Below are 22,751 nucleotides of genomic sequence, written 5' to 3'. Positions count from 1 at the left end.
ATTAGGTTTTACTATCTGAGGCTGTAAAAGTGTCTCCACTAGAGATGAGCGAGTATACTCGCTAAGGCACATTACTCGAGCGAGTAGTGCCTTAGCCTAGTATCTCCCCCCTCGTCTCTAAAGATTCGGGGGCCGGCTGGGAGCGGCTGGGGAGAGCGGGGAGGAACAGAGGGAAGATCTCTCCCCGCCGCAACTCACCTGTCACCCGTGCCAGCCCCCGAATCTTTAGAGATGAGCGGTGAGATACTCGGCTAAGGCACTACTCGCTCGAGTAATGTGCCTTAGCGAGTATACTCGCTCATCTCTAGTCTCCACCCATGTCCTATAAAAAGGCCCTCAGTGGCTACTTGTATGTAGTGACCTCTTTTTCTGCTCGTGTAGAGCTTGTTGACCACTAGACGTCTCTACTACGCAATCCAAGAGATTTCACCCAGTTAAGAGTCTGGGAGGGGCGCATTATTTGAATGCGAGTAGCTGGATGGTCGTATCTGCAAATTGCTGCCATCTGAACCATTCTGACCAGACTGTTAAAAGGTGTTGGGACCAGTGGATGCATGAGTGCACGTACACAGGGCGACCGGGCTCAGATCACGCTCGACAGACCACCAGTAGAGAGGATAATCTGATCGTCTGACAAGCATGAGCAGCTTTAACTGTTTTGTTGTCTGCCATCCAGAGACAGGTTGCGCCATCGATACAGGCCCATGTGTGTGTCGGAACTGTTTCCAGGTGTTTGACTAAAGGCTATTTGGTCTAACAGTGCCCATTATGTGTATTGGCTTTCACACCAACTGTTGCCTCTGTTTGCAGTGGTGTTGTGAACAACGAAATTGGACTGCTACAGAGTGGAACTGGGTTGTCTTTAGCGATGAATCCAGGTTTAGTTTGGGCACTGACGATGGCCATGTTCGTGTCTGGAGAGTTAGGGGGGAGCACCTCAATCATGCCTTTGCTGTGGTGCGGCACATTGCCTCCACTTCTGACAGTCGCTCACCTAGTAGTGGTACGAGGGACAATGACAGCTCAGCAATATGTTCCTGCAGCACATGTGTTCCTCTCATGGCGGCTTCCAAGAGGCATTTTCCAGCAGGATAATGCTCGACCGCACACAAGGGAGTCACAGAAATGTCTCCACAGCGCTGCCATGCTTCCGTGGCCTGCACAGTCACCAGAATTATCACCAATAGAACATGTAAGGGACCAACTGGGATGTCAACTTCGACAGCCTATAAGTTTGTATGATTTAGATGCTCAGCTACAGTGGAACCTATATGTTTCCATGCTTGCCCATATCACATCTTGCATTCAAGCTACAGGCAGTATAACAGGGTACTAGAACCTCCATGCCCGCCCGTATCACATCTTGTATCCAAGCTAGAGGCGGTACAACAGGGTATTAGAACCTCCCTTCTAGTGTTCAGTTTTTGCAATAAATTATCTTTTTGCTCTGATATTGTAATCACTTACTTATATCAACTTTACAGTCACACAAAGAAAGTGTAATTTGATTCCGGCAACTTCTAAGGGCAAGATTTTTTGACAATGAGTATTGTATGTCTTTGATTATACACATGACTGCATTGGACTCTGAATGAATGGCAGTATTCTCCCCTAGAAACAATGGGGCAGATTTATTTATATGGCCTAAAGTTAAGACCAGATTTATCACAGTGATGCATGCTGAATGATATTTGTACATCTCTATAGACTTGTTAGACATTTTTCTCTAACTTACACCACCTCTTGCTTGGCTTACTTTAGACCAGGATTTTGCATCCAAATTGTGGTGCCTATCACATTTTACGAGTGTTCTTAGCCACATCCTCTTTTAGACACTTTAACGAGAACCAAAAAGTGTCTAAAAACATAATAAATCTGGTGCACAGGAAGTTTTTTGCACAATTTGGCTAAGTAAGGCACATTTGGCTAAGAGCACTTCTATACTGAACGATTAACGTTCAGGTAATCGTTAGATCCTGTGAAACTGAGCGATAATGGTCCAGTGTAAACACGGCCAATGATTGAATAATAAATAATTTGTTTGCTTATTATTTGTTGTTCATTTCATGCAAGCATAAAAACCTGACGATAATCGGCCTGTGTAAACGGTCATCTGGGAACGACTGCCTGTTTACTGGAGTCGGGCGGCTGGAAGAGATCTCCAATGAGCTCTGCCTCCATTCAGTGAGAGATTATAGTATAGGAGTGATCATCTTTGGGATGACTATCGGGTCTTACGTATTTGATATTCATCCCTAAATCTCCCCATTGATTGTTTGTGTTGCACTTGCCAAAATTGAATGTAAAAAAAAAAATTGGGCAGCATGCAGATGCCATTTGTTTGCTGTCTGTATTTAATGGACCTGTTGACCTTGAATGGGTTACCTTGTTGGTAAATCGGACCAGATTAGTGCATGCTGCTATCTTTTTTTTAACATGGACCTTCAGTCCACGTGAATGAACAGATGCGTGAATAATCACATTAATTATTATGGGTCTGTGTGAAGCCGATTGGACACACAGACAGCACATGCATATGAATTACGCTTAAATGTATAAGCCCTAAGGAAGAACACCTCTGTACTCATGGAGGCAAAGGCGGCTGTATAGGCTCATACAGTTACTAGAGTACATCATTCTACCAGGTGCATGAGCCCCGGCGTCCTCGACAGATGGCAAATTTGTACTGCAAAAAGAGTATGGCTATTCACCAAGAGGAAGCGAGATCTTCGAAATGGTGATGCATTGCAAGACAAAGTATATACAGTATAACGGTTTACCTTGATTTACTAGGCAGCTTTTAAGGTTTAAAAGGTTTTAATTGGTAACATCATTATTGAGCCAACATATAAAAACAATGATGTGATACATAATAATAGAAATATACTATCTATACTCGTTATCTTGCAATATTGCATTAAACTGCACAAGCTTGATATAGTATGTCAGGCCTACCCTGGATGTGCAAACCAGCCTGAGACCATGAGGGTAACCAGCTCCCAATTATCGGGACACCCATACACAGGGGACATAATAACATACAAGTAAACTTAACAAAGAGTCCATATGCACTAAATGGGAAATGTAGGTATCTACAAGAGAAAGGAATAGAAAGAGATAAAGAAAGTAAGAATAAGAAGAGTGATGTCCTGACAGATCTGTTCATGCTTGGCTTGCCCTTTACATAGTGCCATTTAGAATCAAACCAGTAAAGGAGGATGAGTCACAGAAGTCCAACCACACCGACCAGGTGGCGTTAGAAGCATCAGAACATCTAAGTTCTTTCAAGTGTTGCAAAGAATCCATGGCTTTGACGCAGGGAATAAGGCCGTATTGCTTCCAATATCTAGGAATAATTTAGTGCATTGCCATTACAAAGTGCCTAGAGTGCCATTTAGCAAAGCAACTTCTGGAGTGATGTCTAAGGAGGAGCGGCTCAGGGCCCTGTAGAGTCTAGAGACATCCTTCCAGAAGGGTGCTATATAATTGGGCACTCCCACCAAAATGTACATCATTGAACCTACATCTTAGAGGCATCTCCAACATTGATCTGATCTGATCTGGGGAAAATTCTAGTAATTTCGCAGGAGTCCTGTCCCATTAGGAAAGAATGTTGAAGTTAGGTTCCTGCAGTCTACAGGAAATACTAAGTAACTTCATAATCTAAAACTTTTTCTGTCCTCTCAATGCAAAGAAAATGATGGATGTTTTCATTCTGGTTCCCATGGCTACAACCAAAGACCTGTAAAGGAATAAATCAGTTATTACCATGGCAACCTTTTTTTAATTTCACAGCTTTATTTATAAAATATTGAGACCTTTTTACTTTGATTTTTTTTTTTTTTTTGCTATGAAGTGAAATCTTACACCTGATGTTTATAGCAAGCCATTGAGGGTGCAGGGACGAGCCATTGGGCAGCCATGTTGTACGAATTGCCCCCTGATTTATCCTAATATTCAGCCGCTCTGTATACATTCAGTGTGCAGTTAATAAAGCTGTCGGCTGAAGTCTGATGGAAGTAATGTGCTTTCTATCCTCTTGTTACCGCTGAATCGCATTTTATAGCTGCACAAAGTCAGCTATGTTTATAAAACAACCAATAAAACCGTCTGAGGCGAGCCCCTCATTTTATGGCTCAGTCAGTGCTCGCTGCAGAGATAAATGGCCTGGGATATAGCATTAATTGTTTAATTTTTATATACTTGATGGTTTAAATATCTTACTAGTATTTGTATAATGATGAGAAAGCTGTGGTGTCTACATAATGAAGGTCTGAAGGGTTGTTTACAGAAACTTCACTGATACATGCAATATTTCCAATTTTCCACAAGTTTTTTAGACTTGTGCCTTTAGGAGGCAGTATTATAGTAGTTATATTCTTGTACATAGGGGGCAGTATTATAGTAGTTATATTCTTGTACATAGGGGGCAGTATTATAGTAGCTATAGTCTTGTACATAGGGGGCAGTATTATAATAGTTATATTATTGTACATAGGGGCAGTATTATAGTAGTTATATTCTTGTACATAGGAGGCAGTATTATTGTAGTTATATTCTTGTACATAGGGGGCAGTATTATAGTAGTTATATTCTTGTACATAGAGGCAGTATTATAGTAGTTATATTCTTGTACATAGGAGGCAGTATTATTGTAGTTATATTCTTGTACATAGGGGGCAGTATTATAGTAGTTATATTCTCGTACATTGCAGGCAGTATTATAGTAGTTATATTCTTATACATAGGAGCCAGTATTATAGTAGTTCTATTCTTGTACATAGGAGGCAGTATTATAGTAGTAGTTATATTCTTGTACATAGGAGGCAGTATTATAGTAGTTCTATTCTTATACATAGGAGCCAGTATTATAGTAGTTCTATTCTTGTACATAGGGGGCAGTATTATAGTAGTAGTTATATTCTTGTACATAGGAGGCAGTATTATAGTAGTTATATACTTGTACATAGGGGGCAGTATTATAGTAGTTATATACTTGTACATAGGGGGCAGTATTACAGTAGTTATATTCTTGTACATAGGAGACAGTATTATAGTAGTTATATTCTTGTACATAGGAAGCAGTATTATAGTAGTTATATTCTTGTACATAGGGGGCAGTATTATAGTAGTTGTATTCTTGTACATAGAGGACAGTATTATAGTAGTTATATTCTTGTATATAGGGGCAGTATTATAGTAGTTATATTCTTGTACATAGGGGGAGTATTATAGTAGTTATATGCTTGTACATAGGGAGCAATATTATACTAGTTATATCTTTGTACATAGGGGTCAGTATTAAAGTAGTTATATTCTTGTGCATAGGAGGCAGTATTATAGTAGTTATATCCTTGTACATAGGGGCAGTATTATAGTAGTTATATTCTTGTACAGAGGACAGTATTATAGTAGTTATATTCTTGTACATAGGTGGCAGTATTATAGTAGTTATATACTTGTACATAGGAGGCAGTATTATAGTAGTTATATACTTGTACATAGGGGGCAGTATTATAGTAGTTATATTCTTGTACATAGGAGCAGTATTATAGTAGTTATATTCTTGTACAGAGGACAGTATTATAGTAGTTATATTCTTGTACATAGGGGGAGTATTATAGTAGTTATATCCTTGTACATAGGGAGCAATACTATACTAGTTATATTTTTGTACATAGGGGTCAGTATTATAGTAGTTATATTCTTGTACATAGGAGGCAGTATTATAGTAGTTATATCCTTGTACATAGGGGCAGTATTATAGTAGTTATATTCTTGTACAGAGGACAGTATTATAGTAGTTATATTCTTGTACATAGGAGACAGTATTATAGTAGTTATATTCTTGTACATAGGAGGCAGTATTATAGTAGTTATATACTTGTACATAGGGGGCAGTATTATAGTAGTTATATTCTTGTACAGAGGACAGTATTATAGTAGTTATATTCTTGTACATAGGGGTAGTATTATAGTAGTTATATTCTTGTACATAGGGGGAGTATTATAGTAGTTATATCCTTGTACATAGGGAGCAATACTATACTAGTTATATTTTTGTACATAGGGGTCAGTATTATAGTAGTTATATTCTTGTACATAGGAGGCAGTATTATAGTAGTTATATCCTTGTACATAGGGGGAGTATTATAGTATTTATATTCTTGTACATAGGAGGCAATATTATAGTAGTTATATTCTTGTACATAGGGGGCAGTATTATAGTAGATATATTTTTGTACATAGGGGACAGTATTATAGTAGTTATATTCTTGTACATAGGAGGTAGTATTATAGTAGTTGTATTCTTGTACATAGGGGGCAGTGTTATAGTAGTTATATTCTTGTACATAGGAGCAGTATTATAGTAGTTATATTCTTGTACAGAGGACAGTATTATAGTAGTTATATTCTTGTACATAGGGGGAGTATTATAGTAGTTATATCCTTGTACATAGGGAGCAATACTATACTAGTTATATTTTTGTACATAGGGGTCAGTATTATAGTAGTTATATTCTTGTACATAGGAGGCAGTATTATAGTAGTTATATCCTTGTACATAGGGGCAGTATTATAGTAGTTATATTCTTGTACAGAGGACAGTATTATAGTAGTTATATTCTTGTACATAGGAGACAGTATTATAGTAGTTATATTCTTGTACATAGGAGGCAGTATTATAGTAGTTATATACTTGTACATAGGGGGCAGTATTATAGTAGTTATATTCTTGTACAGAGGACAGTATTATAGTAGTTATATTCTTGTACATAGGGGTAGTATTATAGTAGTTATATTCTTGTACATAGGGGGAGTATTATAGTAGTTATATCCTTGTACATAGGGAGCAATACTATACTAGTTATATTTTTGTACATAGGGGTCAGTATTATAGTAGTTATATTCTTGTACATAGGAGGCAGTATTATAGTAGTTATATCCTTGTACATAGGGGGAGTATTATAGTATTTATATTCTTGTACATAGGAGGCAATATTATAGTAGTTATATTCTTGTACATAGGGGGCAGTATTATAGTAGATATATTTTTGTACATAGGGGACAGTATTATAGTAGTTATATTCTTGTACATAGGAGGTAGTATTATAGTAGTTATATTCTTGTACATAGGAGGCAGTATTATAGTAGTTATATTCTTGTACATAGAAGGCAGTATTACAGTAGTTATATTCTTGTACATAGAAGGCAGTATTACAGTAGTTATAGTCTTGTACAGAGGAGGGCAGTATTACAGTAGTTATATTCCTGTGCATAGGAGCAGCATTATAGTAGTTATATTCTTGTACATAGGGGGCAGTATTAAAGTAGTTACATTCTTGTATATAAGGGGCAATATTATAGTAGTTATATTCTTGTATATAGGAGACAGTATTATAGTAGTTATATTCTTGTACATAGGGGCAGTATTATACTAGTTATATTCTTGTACATAGGGGGAGTATTATAGTAGTTATATTCGTGTACATAGGGGGAGTATTATAGTAGTTATATCCTTGTACATAGGGAGCAATATTATACTAGTTATATTTTTGTACATAGGGGTCAGTATTATAGTAGTTATATTCTTCTACATAGGAGGCAGTATTATAGTAGTTATATCCTTGTACATAGGGGGAGTATTATAGTAGTTATATGTTTGTACATAGGGGGCAGTATTATAGTAGATATATTTTTGTACATAGGGGACAGTATTATAGTAGTTATATTCTTGTACATAGGAGGCAGTATTATAGTAGTTATATTCTTGTACATAGGAGGCAGTATTATAGTAGTTATATTCTTGTACATAGGAGGCAGTATTATAGTAGTTATATTCTTGTACATAGGGGGCAGTATTAAAGTAGTTATAATTTTGTACATAGGAGGCAGTATTATATTAGTTACATTATTGTATATAGGGGGCAATATTATAGTAGTTATATTCTTGTACATAGGAGCAGTATTATAGTAGTTACATTCTTGTACATAGGAGCAGTATTATAGTAGTTATATTCTTGTACATAGGAGGGCAGTATTATAGTAGTTATATTCTTGTACATAGGAGGGCAGTATTATAGTAGTTCTATTCTCGTACGTAGGAACAGTATTATAGTAGTTCTATTCTTGTACATAGGAGGCAATATTATAGTAGTGCTATTCTTGTACATAGGAGGCAATATTATAGTAGTTACATTCTTGTACATAGGAGCAGTATTATAGTAGTTATATTCTTGTACATAGGAGGGCAGTATTATAGTAGTTATTTTCTTGTGCACAGGGAGCAGTATTATAGTAGTTCTATTCTCGTACGTAGGAACAGTATTATAGTAGTTCTATTCTTGTACATAGGAGGCAATATTATAGTAGTGCTATTCTTGTACATAGGAGGCAATATTATAGTAGTTACATTCTTGTACATAGGGGGCAGTATTATAGCAGTTATATTCTTGTTTATCGGGGGCAGTATTATAGTAGTTATATTCTTGTTCATGGGGGGTAGTATTATGCTAGTTGTAACATTGTACATAGGAAGCAGTATTATGATAGATATGTTCTTATACACAGGGGCAGTATTATAGTAGTTATATTCTTGTACATAAGTGCAGTATTACAGTAGTTTTATAGCACTTCTATATTTGTTCAAGGGGAACAAATTATTATAGCACTTATATTCTTGTAGTTCACTTTTTTTTATTTAAGTTCAAAAATTTTATGTATTTGACTGTTTTACAGTGATCGTTGGCTAGCTGCACCCATTCAGATTTGGCAAATCTACGTTCATTCCTTGAAAAGAGTGGATGTCAGTTGCATAACAGGACAGGTTACCCAAATTTCCCTGGTCCTGCGAGGAACACAGGTGGTACGAAAAGTGAGAGCGTATAGTTCTCACCCACAAGAATTGAAGGTGAGTTGTAAAGACATGATATTAGTATCTACAACTTGCTTCAACGGTTATGTACACTTTTTACAACCATGTTATTATTAATCTAATTCCTCAAAAATTAAATATTAGGTAGCCTTGCAAATTGTATTAATTAAAAACGCATTTCATTTGCTGTATACAGCTATGTGTCTCCAAGGTTACAGACTACAAACAAACCCTGTGTAGTCTGATCTTACAATTATGTGTTCCTCATTTTTATCTGCTCTCTCTTCTTGCTAACCCACAACTAATAGAAGAGGAGGCAGATGGAAGAACATGAAATATGACTCCCAAGATCAGAATAAAAAGGGTTTGTGTTCGTGTTTGGATATTTTGAATCAAGGATTGCTTTATATTTTTATTTTAAACTCATTGGAGCAATAAAAAGTGGTTCAAAAGTAAACGTACCCTTTCACTGCCTAGAAATTCTGCAATGTGTCATCACTTTAGCTAGGGCTAGAATATAAGGACTTTACTTTATATTTAGCTTTCAAGTGATATCAGGCTATATTCTTCAGATGCAGTATTTGGTGCTCAGAATGTATTTGAAGTCACTGAGCAGAATAAAACGTTTTACTTCTTGTTGCTGTGTCTTTGAAGGAAGGGGAGAAGCTGCACATGACATACGGAATTTCCATGCGGACCCTCTGTGGCATCTACAGTAGCAGCAAAGTGGACGAGATTTTGAAAATCTCATCCACAAGCTGTGGAAATAACCCGCACAAAACCTGTGCTGAAATTGACTTGCAGTCCGGAATTCAAATCCGTTGCATGTCAATTTTATCCCACCTCCACTGCGGATTTCGTCCCCTCTTAATAAGGTAAAGAAACTCACTTCAAAACCCGTACCAAATAGTGTGGTTTTGGAGGCAGGCTTTCTACGGCTGATCTACGACAGATTGCTCGCTGTGGACATTCCGCTGGAAATCAGCCCCCTGTGGACCCAACCTTACTGTCATCGCTTCCTTGCTTTCAGTAACCCTAGGAGGAGAGCAGAAGCTTTTCCTCTTATTCTCACCCCCTTTACCAATCGTGGAGTCTTTGTGCCCTTTGTGCCCTCTGTCACGTTTTCTTTGTATTGAGATGAGTAGTTACTTTAAATTTCTAATTACCCCCATTGTATTTAATTGGGACATGTGAGTTTTACTATCACCTCTATTATCAATATTTTTGGTCTATCTAGTTCTGGTTAATATGTTTTATGTACATAAGTGGAATGTCCAAACTCTGCAACATAAACATGAGAACAAGGGCTCATATGTAGGACCACCAGAGAATCAAATTAATGCAGTAATATCCGCTCCCCTGTGAAGCTGTGTAGACACACACATTCAGCGCATTACTAAGTAGTGCCGATGGGCTCCTCCACAAAGCGGCTGCCTTTTCAGGTAACTTACTTTTATGAAGAAGACGATTGTCTAAGCCTGGAAGCACGTTGGATTGTCTCCGCTGCATGGAATCAAAGCTTGCTGTATACCTACCTACTGCAGTGTGTGCGCTGATTTAGAGCTACAGAATCGTTTTCATGGATGCACAAACCCTGCACATCCCTAAAATATTATTATTAGGTGATAAGGCTTGGGTCAGACATTTTGCCACAAACTTTTTATGCACTTTTTGAAAAAATGTCACGCTTTTGTGCAAAATTGCATGAAGGCTCCCTCAGTTGTAAAGTGCTAAGTGGTGTAATAGCAATGTTCCAAGTGTCTACTTTCAGAAAGTATATCCACATGGGGAAATTCAACAAGCAGTTTACTATATACAAGCCATAGATATTAGATCTTTGTGGACAGATCCCTTACACTGTGATGTCTGTTAGAGCTTGCTATTTAGAGAAACAAGGATTGGAATTGTCAGGTAACTTTGCCTTCACGTAAATAAGTAGCTCCAGAGGAGTCTGGACACCACTGATCTCTCCTTTTATTGAAATATCATGTTCATTCAGCCGAGCGAAATGTTAATAAGGTTATTGGGGCGGATAGCTGTTGGTCAGTGACTTCCTAATGTGTATATACAGCTTAGAAGAGAGCATTTATTTTATCTGCAGGCTGTAGATAACTTGACACGGCTGTTTTAATCATTACGTCCGGCCACCTCATTCCGTATCCTGCTTTGTTTGCTTCAGTTGCCTCGTAATTTAATTTAATTGCAGCTCTAGATTAGGAGGCACGCTGCTGATTGACATTCAACCCAGTGGTACGTAATAGTAGGTCTCTGCAGCGAAGATGAAAATAGCGCCGAAACCTGTGACAACATCCGTAGGCAGCAACAATATTACTGATCTTTTATTATTGTTCGTTTGGATTTTATTACTTTTATGTGTTTTATATATTTTTTCTATTTCTTCTTTTTGGAAATCCGTAGAACCAGAAGGATGTATTTTTGAGTTGTGGTAATTGTAATGTTACTGTAACACATTGTGCACCTTTGTGATCACATGACCATAAATGTGCTGGTCACATGGTAATGACTGCAAGCAGAGATCTTGAAAAGCCATGACGAATTTTGGTTGTTGACCGGCAGCTGAGAAGCCTTTTATATATTGGAATACACCTGGTACTTCTCCTTTTTGCAAAGCATGTAAAGTTATTGTGCTCTGCAAGCTATATACACCTTCCTCCTAACATTGCCTTGCCACAAAACGTAGACTTATTAGACTCTGGGATAGTAATCTAGGTTTTTATTTATTAAGCAGTGGCTTTACTTGCACCTTACTGACACTGGGGTGCGCACATGTACCTTTAAATATTTTGTAGTCCACAGAGCTCTGTCTTTGCAGTTATGGAAAATGTAAGTTCTGGTTTTCCAAACGACCATTACAAACTGGAAATGCAACTTTACCTTTTATTGTCTTTCGTTGCATGTACAGGTTGACCCAGAGAGTGTGTTTGTGCTCCCTCCAAATGGAATCCAAGACCTGCACATTGCGGTGCGCCCCCTAAAGGCTGGCAGCAAGTTCATTTATCTCAATTTGGTTGATGTTGATCAACATCAGCTTGTAGCATCCTGGCTGGTTTGTGCCTTAAGCAGAAACCCAATCATTTCCAAGGTAAGATGTTACTTAAAGCCTTAAGTTATTAAAGGGGTTGTCTCGCAAAAGTAAGTGGGGTTAAGTACTTCTGTATGGCCATATTAATGCACTTTGTAATATACATTGTGCATTAAATATGAGCCATACATAAGTTATTCACTTACCTGCTCCGTTGCTGGCGTCCCCGTCTCCATGGCTCCGACTAATTTCGGTGTCTTCTTGCTTTTTTAGACGCGCTTGCGCAGATGGGTCTTCTCCCTTCGGCTCGGCAGCAGCGGCGTTTTGGCTCCGCCCCTTGTACGCATCATCGTGTAGCTCCGCCCCCGTCACATGTGCCGATTCCAGGCAATCAGGAGGCTGGAATCGGCACATGTGACGGTGGCGGAGCTACGCGATGATGCGTACAAGGGGCGGAGCCAAAACGCCGCTGCTACCAAGCCGAGCCGAAGGGAGAAGACCCATCTGCGCAAGCGCGTCTAAAAAAGCAAGAAGACACCGAAATTAGACGGAGCCATGGAGACGGGGACGCCAGCAACGGAGCAGGTAAGTGAATAACTTCTGTATGGCTCTTATTTAATGCACGAAGTATATTACAAAGTGCATTAATATGGCCATACAGAAGTACTTAACCCCACTTGCTTTCGCGAGACAACCCCTTTAAGTATTATTGTATAACTGTTATACAGTTTGGACCAGTGGTGACTTTATGGCCAGTCAGTTAGACTTTTCTGACTCCTACTTGGTTTTTCAGACCTCAAAATGCCATCTTATCAATTTTAGGTGTCCTATCCATCTTGTAGGTTGGCTTCCTCCTCTTTGCTCTTCTTTCTAAGCACCATTGTTTTATTTAGCAGAGCCAAGATCACAGTTCCTAGTCTTTAGTGTTAAGGCCCATTTAGACCCAATGATTCTCGCTCAAAGCCGTCTTTTGAGTGAGAATCGTTGGGTCTAACTGTACGTAAATCGTGCAGTTTTCGTTAACGAGTCGTTCATCGGTCTCTTTCAGCGAGCTGAAAGAGAACGATGAGCCTTATCAGTGCCACATGCTAGTTCTCAACGGGATACCACTGATGCTATTGTTTTAGCAAATATCCCGCTTGAAGAACACAGCCAGAGTATGAAGAAGACAGCTGTCCAGCTGCCTTCTGTATACCCTGCTCAGAGTGCTCAGCTGTATACCAGCTGTGCGCTCTGTGAATTCAGCAGGAGTATGCAGAAGACAGCACTCCAGCTGCCTTCTGTATACCCTGCTCAGAGTGCTCAGCTATATACCAGCTGTGCACTCAGCTGTATACCAGCTGTGCGCTCAGCTGTATACCAGCTGTGAGCTCTGTGAACTCAGCAGGAGTATGCAGAAGACAGAGCTCCAGCTGTCTTCTATATACCCTGCTCGGAGCGCTCAGCTGCATATCAGCTGAGCGCTCCAAGAAGACAACAGCTGTATGCAGAAGATAGCGGTCCCGCTTGTCTTCTGCATACAGTGTAAGCCTTCATTTACACATTTATGCAAAGTGAATGCTCAAAACTGTCACTCAAACTGTCGTTTGAGCGAATTTTGAGCAATCATCTTGCCTTGTAAATGCACACAACGATTATCACTCAAAAGATGTCTTTTGGGCGACTTTTGAGCAATAGTCGTTACATCTAAATTAGACTAACTTTCAGAACCTCTATAAGATACATATATTTGGCACCAACAAATAAGGCAATCCAGAAGCTTCAACATAGGGATGGGGCTGTTGTGTGTTTCTGCTTTGAAGGACCCAATGCCAACACATTAGCTCCTTCCATGCTTCATTTTGCTTTGTAGTGATCACTGACCACTTCATTTCTGCTCCACCTCCACCAACTGCTCACTTTTTTTTATTGCGTTAATTTGTACTGTCATGGTCTAGTCCCGTCTACCAATCCTATGATGACTTCACACGTGTTAGGGTCAATGTGACCTACCGGTAAATAGATACAACGTATCACCACTAAAAATGTTTTCTTTTAACAACTGAAGTGCGCTGATATATAACCCCCTCACAATTAAGAATAAGAGGATCCGTGTAGCTGCTTGGCAGCTGAGCAGCATTTCTAATTTACTAGCACATAATTGTCGTTGAAGTTATAGTGCATCTGTGACCTATCTCCAGCCTGAAATAAATCACACTGGCTCCATCCATCATCAAGATTTAATTCCGCCTTTACTTCCCTCTTATGGATTGTGTTACAAAGTTGCAGAAGTTGTTAACATAAAGTTGTTCATTTATTCCTTGCAACTCATTCATTTTCATTGGCATCATTCGAGTATTTAAGCTGTGGCTGGTTATTAAGACCTTTCAAAGCTCCTGATGTGTATTTTATGTTCCTGTCCAGGATATTTATTGATTTTCCAAGAGATTAAAAATAAATTTTTTTAAATGATTATGCTTTGCCTGATCTAACAGAGTAACGTAATATTTAAAGGGAACCAGTCACTGGGTTCATGCTAGCTGAATGGTGGGCAGCATGTACCTGGGACAGGTATGCCCATTGCTCCCATGTATGTACTACTCTAAAATACTGCGGCATTTCAGAATAAACATACGTTAAAGTTTGACCTGGAAAGCTGTTCTGAGTCAAAGAGGCGGGCCGCACCGAACTCTCCCTGCCTGCAGCATGTTGACCGACGGCTCTCTTCCTATATGGAAGTACGCAGAAAGTCTATATGATGTAGGCGGGAAGATGTCGGTGTGACCCGCCTCTTCGATTTGGAGGTCCATTCCAAGTCAAACTTTAAAGTAGGTTTATACTGAAACGCTGCAGTGTTTCAGAATAACACATAGACCGGGACATTGTACTTGCCTATCCTGGGTTCATGCTGCTCATGGTTCGGGCAGCATGAACCCAGTGACAGGTTCCCTTAAAAATGGGACAATATTAAAGTTGTCTGGAGCAATCACCAACTTTTAAGGATACCCTCTCACTATGACAGACCTGTTAATATAGTGTGATGCCCTAATATAAATTATGCTTGTGGGCTGAGAACTACTAAGGTTTAAAATGCGTAAGCAGCATAGGAGGTTTTATTTTTACTGATCTTTATTAATCTGTGATAATATAAAACTGCAAGTTTTGTACTCCTGGCTGTAAACTGGATTTTTTTTACATCCTTACCATCTGGGCTATAAATGCACCCACTAAAGAGTCCCTCACAAATTATTTCTATTCTTCATAGGGGGCAATAAATACTGTCCAGTCAAGATACTAGACAGCCAGTTTAAGCTGGTAGTTGCAGGACCCTTCCTTCAATTGTAGAGCCCTGGAAGAATCTGCTTGCTGTTACATATCTTTCTGGTTGCGATTCCCCTTTAAATCTGCAGCTAATATTTTGCATTATGATAAATGACTGGAGCATTCTCTCTGCAAGGGATTATTACAAGCTGACATGTATAATTTTGCTGGGCTGTTCGTTGTTAAAACAATTTGAATTAGTATGTCGAGTGCTAGATCCTGGGGGAGCAGAAATGAAACATTACAATCTGAAAATATTAAAGCTCTCCTGTAATTTATTTCTAAAAGTGCCGTGCAAGCTGAAAAAGGCGTCCATCTAACCTAATGGAAACTAATTAGCAAATGTGTGAGTGCGCCCAGGCTTTCCCAGGACTGGGTAAGAGGTTGTGCTCAGCAAGGACTATGCTGGACCTGAGCTTGAAGTCAATCACTTTGCAGTTTGTTATTGGATTCATAGGAGTTTTCCCCAAAGAGATGTTATTCCCTATGCACAGGATAAGAAATATCTGATTGTTGGGTATCCGCCATTGATCACAGGAGCGGGATCCTGAGCATCCTTGAATGATTGGCGTGAAGGCTTGATCATATGTGCTGCTGATCTGTTCATCTCAATGGGACTGCCAGAGTCTCGCAGCCCGGTCCAAGCACTGAACTAACTCTGGCAGTCCCACTGAAAATAATGGAGCCGTAGTGTCCACGTGTGACTGTTTGTCCATTCATTCAGCCCACAGGATTCTTGTTCTCATGATCTACGAGGGGTCCCAGCTGTTGGACCCTCATCAATCAGATAAGTCATCCCATATCCTAGGCTTAGGGAATAACTTCATTTTGTGGAGCAACCTCTTTAAAGGCTACGTCTACCATCACTATCATATTCTATTTCACTGCATCTGAGATGACAAATGAAGCAACCTTTCAAATTGATGAAAAATTGTGTCAACAGATCCTGCACAGACCTATGCATTATATGTAACAGACTACAAACAAAGACTACGGAGGCTCTTCCATCCCATATGTCTTGCTGTCATACCATTATTAAGAAGTAAGGGACAGATGGAAGAAATTATGACTACAGGATTAGACTACACGGGGTGTGTGTGTGTGTGTGTGTGTGTGTATACGTGTGTGTGTATATATATACACCCTCTCAATGGAGACACACAGGACTGTATAGCAGCTATAGACAAAAAATTGTAGGAAATTGCTGATCAAGACCATTTGAATGGTTAAAGCATTAAAAAAATGGCTGCAAAGATGGGCATGGTCTTTAAATATGTTCTACTCCATATATATTTATGTATAGATCCCATGATGATTTATGGCATAGCACCATACATCAAACACCTATTTTCAGGGCTCCAGTGGATGCCATATAATGCTTTATTTACATAGTTTTTTGTTGCAATCGCACACAACTTACATGTCAGTTGATGATGGCCAAGTTACGTATGACATGAGACCAAAAATCTAGCAGTTTTGAATTTTTGCCAACAGAAACGTTCTTGCACAAGTCACAACATAACCACATTGACCATCATAATATGCGATTTTGCTATGAGATATTTTGTGATCTTTATCCCGTGACTAAAGTCACTGTGCAGCCCTAGCCTTAATTGTATTTTAAGTGTAACTCTTTCCAACAGCATTTACTGTACATGTTACTTTATAGCCACATTCTCTGCAAGTGCTTTACCTTTCTTACAGTATATTGATCCTGAGTTATAACTGTCACTTCCAGAGCTGCATTCAGTATTCTGCTAGCTTCCAGTTAAAGGTGTTACTCCTATCCCTCTTCTTGATCACCCGTAATAAATTCCTATAACCTTATAGGCATTTGAAATAACAATATCCACCGGAGAGAAGGGCTGTAACAAAAGGATCACATACACGAACCCGTATCAGACCAGGAAGAGGTACTCGCTCCATACCAACAGGGCCGATCTTCTGCAGTTCAAGGAGGACACCTTTGAGGTAACATGGTCACAATTTCCTCATCTTCCTGAGAACATTTCCTCTTAACCCCTTAGTGATGAAGCATGTTTGCGCCTTAATCACTACTTTTTCATCACATTCCAGGAGTCATAACTTTTTAACTTGCCATAGCCCTATCAGGCCTTGTACATATAATGTATTGTATAACTTTTGCCACTTGTTTCTTCTATAGCATTTTTATGCCATACAATGTGCAAAATAATATGATAGCATTACTCTCTCAGCACAATTCAACAGATATAGATCCGCGCCACCACACAAATGAACCGAAATGAAGGGGATTTTTACTCACCTGGTGCACAGCGGGATTCTTCGTGGACGCAAAGAACCCGCTTGCACCGATGATCCCCGTTAGCCTGTAGGAATAAAGATGTTTCTTCTTGCAAAAAAGATCCCCAGTAATCCTTAAAGGAGATGCAGCAGTAGGAAAAAACCCCAGTAGGTGATAACACCTTGCAATGGGGAAAATACAATCTGTAGAAGACAAGAAAAAAATCCTCCTGCGCTCTTTTTTTGGGGCTTTTTGCAATCCAAAATAGGGACTTCCAGATGCTTGAAAAAGACGCTCTGAATAGCGTCGAAACGCGTTGTAAGACTGACATAGTTTTTTTGTATAAATAAAATATACTTGACTGTATATTTCGGTGATCTGGAAGTCCCTATTTTGGATTGCAAAAAGCCCCAAAAAAAGAGCGCAGGAGGATTTTTTTCTTGTCTTCTTCAGCACAATTCAAGTGATTCCTAGTTTATAAAGTTTTTTTATGTTTTGCTGTTTTTGTACACAAAAAACTTGCGTTTGTGTTGCCACATTCCAGGCGCCATAACATTTTTATGTTTCTACTGATGAAGCTCTAGAAGGGCTTGTGTTTTGCGGTATGAATTCTAGTCTTGATTTAGCCAGTCAGTAGTGAGCAATTAACTGTTTAGCACAGTACAGTGTTTGTTTCCACCAAAAACATGAAAATAGCAGGAGCTGGAAATTTTCTAGTCTGTTAAAAAGGCAGGCTTTTGAACACAGCAGGACCGGAGAATCCATCTCACCATTTAGGAATTTAATAACCCAAAAACCATGTACCTTCAGACATGACCATCAAAGATGGAAAAAAATATCTGAAGTAAGATGGTACTTAGAGCGTTCATCTGGGTAATCAGGCTGGAATTGTAAACTCTATGTAGAATATAGACTTGGGTAATGCTTTCATTGTAATTTGAAGATGCTTCTTTAGGAGAGGTAAGGGCCCTATTCCACTCCTCCTCAGACAAGAGGCCCATATTTGCCACCCATTTCAGGCGAAGAGTGGCAAATAGAGATGTTGCACTAAATTCCACACCAGCAGAGCCTGTCTCAGAATAGGGTGTTTTAGCAGATTGCCCCCCTACGCATTGCATTCCACATTATAGTAAGTATAAAGAGTGGGTGTACTTGGGATTAAAGGGGGAACTACTAATGTTTGGACATGCATGTGCTCTTCAAAGCCCCACCTAGTTAAATCCGATAATTGACTTGAAGGGTAGTACATTTTAATATCAGGCAATGCTGCCCCTCAATATTCCTAAAGGGCTGCAAGGTGTTTAGCTAACACTCAAGCTTTTCCCTCCATATGTCAAAGATAAGGAGGCCCTGATTATGTTGAAGACGACTAGTTGGCAAGTATACAAGGGATTGCTGAATGGCATGTAGAATTTTAGGGAGGAAGGTCATCTTGATGAAACGTATACAGGCAGCAGTAGATGAAGAAAGTTTATTACAGCTAGCAATTTTCTTCCATAAAAATAGTAGTAAGGGTGTAATATTTTAGTCCTCAGACTAACACTGATCTGGAAACATGTATTCCCAAGTAATAGATAATGCCCAGAAGAGGGTGTGGATAATGCCCACTCCAAAGGTACCATTGGATCTACCGGCAAGATATGGCATTTCGCCCAGTTAATGGAAAGGCCTGTCATGGATCCAAGACATGACTGATAAGTTTTTAGTAGGGTGTCGTTTGCATACATACTGACTTTCTCACATATCAAGTAAAGGGTAAAGCTTCTAATCCAGGACTCCTGTTTGAGGTGTATCACCAAGAGTTCCACTGCGAGGACAAATAGCAAAGTGTACAGCCCTGCCGAGTACCCCTGTACAGTTGGATAAAACTCTGAATTCCACCTATTCACTGTTACCCTAGAGAACAGCATAGAATACAATAGATGGACACATTAGATGAAATTTGGCCCCATACCAAATTAACTAGAGTGGCAAAGAGATATTCTCATTCAGTGGAGTCAAATGCGTTAATGACATCAAAGGAGACTATTATCTGGGAGCCCAAGTCGTCATGCTCAGCCGGTACATTAGTAAATTATCTGTGGAGATTAAGTGTGGTGTATTTACTAGGCATGAAGCCAGTTTGGGCTAAGGCTTTCCTCACACGAGAATATATTAGCCGCCGTTTTCATGCTATGATTTGATGCGTTGGATTACAATGCATCAGATCACATGGCCGTATTCCGCGATGTAAAAGTGCCCGGCTGGGCCAATATAGCACCGGGCGCTTTCATGCCAGGCCGAAAAGATAGTCCTGGAACTATCTTACTGGCCGGAATACATCGGCCGCTGCATAGACTCCTATGGGAGCCAATGACAGCGGCTGGAGAAGGGAGGTGACTGCTGAACTCTCTCCTTTTTTTCTCCTCCTCCCCTCTGACTGCTTGCAATGGGAGGAGGCTGCAGACAAGGAAAGGGTGCTTACCTCCGCCCCATCCCACACACTCCCATTGCAAACAGCCGGAGGGAAGGAGAGTGGAAGTGAGCCGTCGAAGGCGAGGGAAGGGGAGGAAATGGCATTGGGGCCTAGAAGTATATGTGCTGGGGCCCGTGCCGTCTGAACAGGCACACAAACGTTTGATTTGTCTGCCCGTTCACGCGTTCTTACGGCGCCGGTGGGCGCACATAAAACCACCTACGGCCATGCGACTGGGGCCTATGAGTGAGAATAACAGAATTTTGTGTGTTTTTCCCAATATCCCAAGTTGGGGGGAGAGTCATGATATCCCGAAACAACCCACTGATCCGATAATAAAGTGATGGGAACTCCTAGTGCCATGTCATCACTTTATAAGATGGGAATAACCCTTTTAATGTCCTTCATTCATTTAAAGGAGAAGCATCACGGGTTGATTGAATTTCTTCCTTTTTAGAATATGCAAATAAGCACAATACATTTGCTATTTCTGCTGGAATTAGGTTCTACTGAACCTGATGAGAACGGGGCAGATGACTTTCCCTCTTACCATTGTGCTCCGCTGCTTACATATTCCATCTGTTCTGCCTAATTAAGACATTATTATCTAATTGCAAAGTACAACAGGTCATCCATACTCGTCGTCACTTGAAAAACAAGTGATTCAAAGACGTGCAGAGGCTGCGGCTGGCGACCGCTCACAGCAAGAAGTGACTTTGAAAGTAGTTAAATCAAGGTCTCCAGCACCTTGTAAATTAATGTGTATTATAGGGTCATACTTTACTGTGATATTAAGAGTTTACAAGTTCACATGCCCCCTAAATGCTTTATTAAATTTGCAATTTAGAGCACAGCTTGGACGACTGTAATGGGATCATTCTACATGACAGGACAGAGGTTGCGTTTACAGATGATACTTCTTAGACTATTTATTGGAGCGTATGATCTATAAATATTGTTTATTTTCAGCTTTCATTGTACCCAGGGAAACATATCAATCCCAGTGATTTATGATGCTCTTAAAGTCACGGCAGCACTCAAATCCTCTTTTTAATCCATTTCTTGTAGGTTGGTGCTGGTGAGACATACACCATTGGGTTACGCTTTGCACCTGGAGAAAGCAGTGGACAGGAAGAGATTCTCATATTCATCAATGACCACGAAGACAAAAATGAAGAGACATTCTGCGTTAAGGTCAACTATGAACAAGCCAATACTAAAGGTTCCTTGAAGGCATAGATTTAAAGTTACTGTACCTCCAGGCAAAAACTACGTTCAGCTTTTGCTCGGAGTTTTAATGACTCTGCCCAACTTCCAAAGTGTCACTTACATCATTCTGATACCCCTTCATCCTCCAGCTGGACTCTGCAAAAGTCTATACCTGGCATAACTACCTGTTTCACCTGGTCATCAACCACACAGATCTGTATAGGAAATGACTCCCTCTGTTGGTTGCTGTGCCTTATTACACTGTATGCTGACACTGACTACAGGGAGAGTTCTTGTCTATGCAAACTGCTGGCCAGTGTAAGACAATGGGAGTAAAAGGGAATTTCCACAAGATCTTGTTACTACAACACTTATGTAAAAGGAAACTTAGATCCACACAATTTGGGGAAGGAAAACGTGAATTGTGCTTAGTAACCAATCAGATTGCTAATTGTACTTTCTAAGGGACATCAGAAAAAAATTGAATTGTCTGTAGCAACCAATCAGCTTTTTTTCTATTGTCATTTACCTAGAACAATGCTGAAAAGTTGAATAAAACACAGAAAGTTGTCAGGAATGTTGTGATGTGTGGCTTTCATATAAAGCTCATCACGGTTCCCCTTTAAATGTAATGAGACGAGACCTTTATGGCTGATTAACTTTCAGCCTATTTAAAAGAACCTGCGTACTCTTTAGGCCGCCTGCAGACGAGCGGGTCGGATCCGGCAGCGAGAAATCTCGCCGCGCGATCCGACCCCAGAGCCTGCAGGGACGAGCGCGTACTCACCCGCGCCTGGCGGCCCCGGCTCTTTGATGTGCCGGCTGCCGCGCAGCCGGCGCATGCGCAGACCGGAGCCGGCGGCCAGGTGAGTGCGTGCTCCGCACAAAATTAGAACATGCCGCGGTTTGTTTGCCGCGCGAGATTTCGCGCGGCCAAACCGCGGCCGTCTGCATAGGAGTGCGTATTGTAATGCACTCCTATGCAGACTTTCAGCGGCGGAAATCCCGCGGGAAATCCCGCGGCGGGATTTCCGCTCGTCTGCAGGCGGCCTAAGGCATATATGTGATGTACAATTTTCCTTTGTACTTTTTTCTCACAGTTGATTAAAATTTTTATAGTGTATAAATATTTATATTTTTAATATTTTTTTACTTTATAAATTGTTGAAGTGCTTACTTTATACACAGCGTTTAAAATAAAATATTTTGCAGTTGTGTCACATTTCAGTCATTTATCTCTTAATACATGGGTGACGCAGTCCATGTTATGGGTTGTAATTAGTGGGGGAAGGAAACCTCAGGGACTGTGTGGGAATACTACTGTAGGTAGCCAAAGCAAGCATCATTCAGAATTAAAGTACTCCAGAAGGCATCTTAATGCAGCAGTGCCATGGTAATAATGATATTGTATTTCTTACAATGATTCATTTTATCATTTTCTGCATCCCACAGTCTCACTTCCATGCATTGTACTAGTTGGGAGTACTGCAATTCATCCTAGTATTCCTGGTTAGAGAATAGAATTCCAGAAACACTGACACCTGTTAACTCTGCATAGGAAAGCAGATACAGTATATGCAATATTAAGTAAGGGTAGGCGGAAAGC

The 22,751-nt window shown here is 40.0% G+C and overlaps 1 protein-coding gene across 3 annotated transcripts in view; it reads left to right on the top strand.

Annotated features, from left to right (window-relative positions):
- The window catches only part of NPHP4 (nephrocystin 4), a 288,934-nt gene extending 266,567 nt beyond the window's left edge, over nucleotides 1–22,367 (top strand). For all 3 annotated transcript variants that reach the window (XM_066607298.1, XM_066607299.1, XM_066607300.1), the window contains 4 exons: nucleotides 8,740–8,911; nucleotides 11,799–11,978; nucleotides 17,049–17,189; nucleotides 21,005–22,367. In XM_066607298.1, coding sequence (XP_066463395.1) covers nucleotides 8,740–8,911; nucleotides 11,799–11,978; nucleotides 17,049–17,189; nucleotides 21,005–21,175 — 664 coding nt within the window. In that variant the 3' untranslated portion in view covers nucleotides 21,176–22,367. The remainder of the gene's footprint in view (nucleotides 1–8,739; nucleotides 8,912–11,798; nucleotides 11,979–17,048; nucleotides 17,190–21,004) is intronic.
- The last annotated feature ends 384 nt before the right edge of the window (nucleotides 22,368–22,751 follow it).

The sequence above is a fragment of the Eleutherodactylus coqui genome, chromosome 6 (genome assembly GCF_035609145.1).
Source record: "Eleutherodactylus coqui strain aEleCoq1 chromosome 6, aEleCoq1.hap1, whole genome shotgun sequence".
Classification (NCBI taxonomy): domain Eukaryota; kingdom Metazoa; phylum Chordata; class Amphibia; order Anura; family Eleutherodactylidae; genus Eleutherodactylus; species Eleutherodactylus coqui.
The sequence above is the reverse complement of the archived record's forward strand: the minus strand, read 5'-3'. Positions and strand labels throughout refer to the sequence as shown.